The sequence below is a fragment of the Eriocheir sinensis genome, chromosome 42 (genome assembly GCF_024679095.1).
Source record: "Eriocheir sinensis breed Jianghai 21 chromosome 42, ASM2467909v1, whole genome shotgun sequence".
NCBI lineage: Eukaryota > Metazoa > Arthropoda > Malacostraca > Decapoda > Varunidae > Eriocheir > Eriocheir sinensis.
In genome coordinates, this window is record NC_066550.1 from 14,683,421 (window position 1) to 14,685,920 (window position 2,500).

A 2,500-nucleotide genomic window follows, 5' to 3' on the forward strand; every position below is an offset into this window, starting at 1 on the left:
TGTACCTGAAATAATAATAATAATAATAATAATAATAATAATAATAATAATAATAATAATAATAATAATAATGGGAAAAAGAAGAAGAGGAGGGAGAGAACGATTTAGAGAGAGAGAGAAGAAGAAGAAACACACACACATACACGCAGAAATATGAGTAAGCAGGTAAGCGTGTGTGTGTGTGTGTGTGTGTGTGTGTGTGTGTGTGTGTGTGTGTGTGTGTGTGTGTGTGTTTTCTCTCTCACGGGAACACAAGTCCTTTCCGGGAAGTGACTCCAAGAAGCGTGTTTGCCTTCACTTCCCTTCACTTCTTGCTAAACGTTCACTTCTTTTTATATTCCTGCTCCGTTTATTATTCCTGCTCCGTTTATTATTCCTGCTCCGTTTATTATTCCTGCTCCGTTTATTATTCCTGCTCCGTTTATTATTCCTGCTCCGTTTTTTCCCTTCCCTTCCTTTTTATTTTTTAATTTTTTTTACAGGAGAGGAAGGAGTTCAAGGGCGTACAAAAAATAAAAATAAAAAATAAAAATAATGAAAAAAAGCCCGCTATTCTTGTATTTTTCTTGTATTTTTCTTACATTATTCTTGATGTGCCTTAAATATCATTCTTTTCCTTTTATTTTCCTTCAGTTTTTTTTATTTCCTCATTTTTCTCGTCCTTCGCTTTCTCTTGTAATTTTCTTGTTTTGTTTTGTTTTTCTTGTGTTATTCTTGTATTTTTCTTGTATTATTCTATTTTTTTGTATTTTTCTAGGATTTTTGTATTGTATTTTTCTTGTATTATTCTTGTATTTTTCTTGTATTATTTTTGTATTTTTCTTGTATTTTCCTTCTATTATTCTTGTACTTTTTATTTTTCTTGTATTATTTTTGTATTTTTCTTGTATTTTCCTTCTATTATTCTTGTACTTTTTATTTTTCTTGTATTTTTGTTGTATTTTTCTTGTATTATTTTTGTATTTTTCTTGTATTTTCCTTCTATTATTCTTGTACTTTTTATTTTTCTTGTATTATTGTTGTATTTTTCTTGTATTTTTCTTGTATTTTTCTTGTATTTTCCTTCTATTATTCTTGTACTTTTTATTTTTCTTGTATTATTGTTGTATTTTTCTTGTATTTTTCTTGTATTTTTCTTGTATTTTCCTTCTATTATTCTTGTACTTTTTATTTTTCTTGTATTATTCTTGTATTTTTCTTGTATTTTCCTTCTATTATTCTTGTACTTTTTATTTTTCTTGTATTATTGTTGTATTTTTCTTGTATTTTCCTTCTATTATTCTTGTACTTTTTATTTTTCTTGTATTATTGTTGTATTTTTCTTGTATTTTCCTTCTATTATTCTTGTACTTTTTATTTTTCTTGTATTATTGTTGTATTTTTCTTGTATTTTCCTTCTATTATTCTTGTACTTTTTATTTTTCTTGTATTACTGTTGTATTTTCCTTCTATTATTCTTGTACTTTTTATTTTTCTTGTATTATTGTTGTATTTTTCTTGTATTTTCCTTCCTTCCCTTCCTAATATTTTTCTCCTTTTTGTTTACTCATTCTTCATATTCACTTCCCATTTTTTTTTTTTCACGTCTATTCCTTTTAATTCTCCTCACTCTTCAATTTCCCGATTCTTTCCAATCCTTCCAATCCCTTCCCTTCCTTTCCTTTCCTTTCCTTACGTTCTCTTCCCTTTCCTTACCTTCATTCCCATTCCCTTTCCGTTTCTCTTCCTTTCCTTTCCCTTCCCATTCCTTCCCTTTCCCTCCCTTTCCTTCCCTTCCTTTCCCTTCCCTTCCCTTCCCTTTCCTTCCTTCCTTCCCCTTCCTTCTTCCCCTTCCTTCCTTCCTTCCTTCCTTCCTTCCTTTCCTTTCCCTTCCCATCCCTTCCTTTCCTTTCCTTTCCCTTCCCATCCCTTTCCTTCCCTTCCCTTTCCTTCCCTTTCTTTTCCTCCCCTTCCCTCCACTTCCTTTCCCTTCCTACCTAAGAGGAGGAAAGGAAAAAAAAAAGGGTGTGAGAGAGAGGGAGAGAGAGAGCGAGGGAGAGAAAAAAGGGTAGAAAAAGGGGAGAGAAAGGGAGAGAGGGGGAGAGAAACAGCTGACACCCATCGAGGTCACGTGTATATGTAAACAAACCCAGGTACACACACACACACACACACACACACACACACACACACACACAAGGTTTTACGCTACATACATAAATGCATACAGTGGCATACCTCTCTCTCTTCTTCTTTTTTTCTTTATTTATTTTTACATCTTACGTATTGTAAATGAGTACATCTCTCTCTCTCTCTCTCTCTCTCTCTCTCTCTCTCTCTCTCTCTCTCTCTCTCTCTCTCTCTCTCTCTCTCTAACACGTGCAAAAGTGAGTGTAAGATTTCTCTCTCACGCCATATGGAGAGAGAGAGAGAGAGAGGCCACAGGTAACCCCCCTCATGTTGGTTCCTTCCCCCCTCTCTCTCTCTCTCTCTCTCTCTCTCTCTCTCTCTCTTTCCTCCC

The 2,500-nt window shown here is 33.6% G+C and overlaps 1 protein-coding gene across 5 annotated transcripts in view; it reads right to left on the reverse strand.

The window, feature by feature from the left end:
- The window catches only part of LOC127010161 (rab11 family-interacting protein 4B-like), a 43,556-nt gene that overhangs the window by 25,751 nt on the left and 15,305 nt on the right, over window positions 1-2,500 (reverse strand). For all 5 annotated transcript variants that reach the window (XM_050884028.1, XM_050884027.1, XM_050884026.1 and 2 more), the window contains exon 3: window positions 1-5. This exon is cut by the window's left edge and continues 45 nt beyond it. In XM_050884028.1, the coding sequence (XP_050739985.1) occupies window positions 1-5 (5 nt within the window). The remainder of the gene's footprint in view (window positions 6-2,500) is intronic.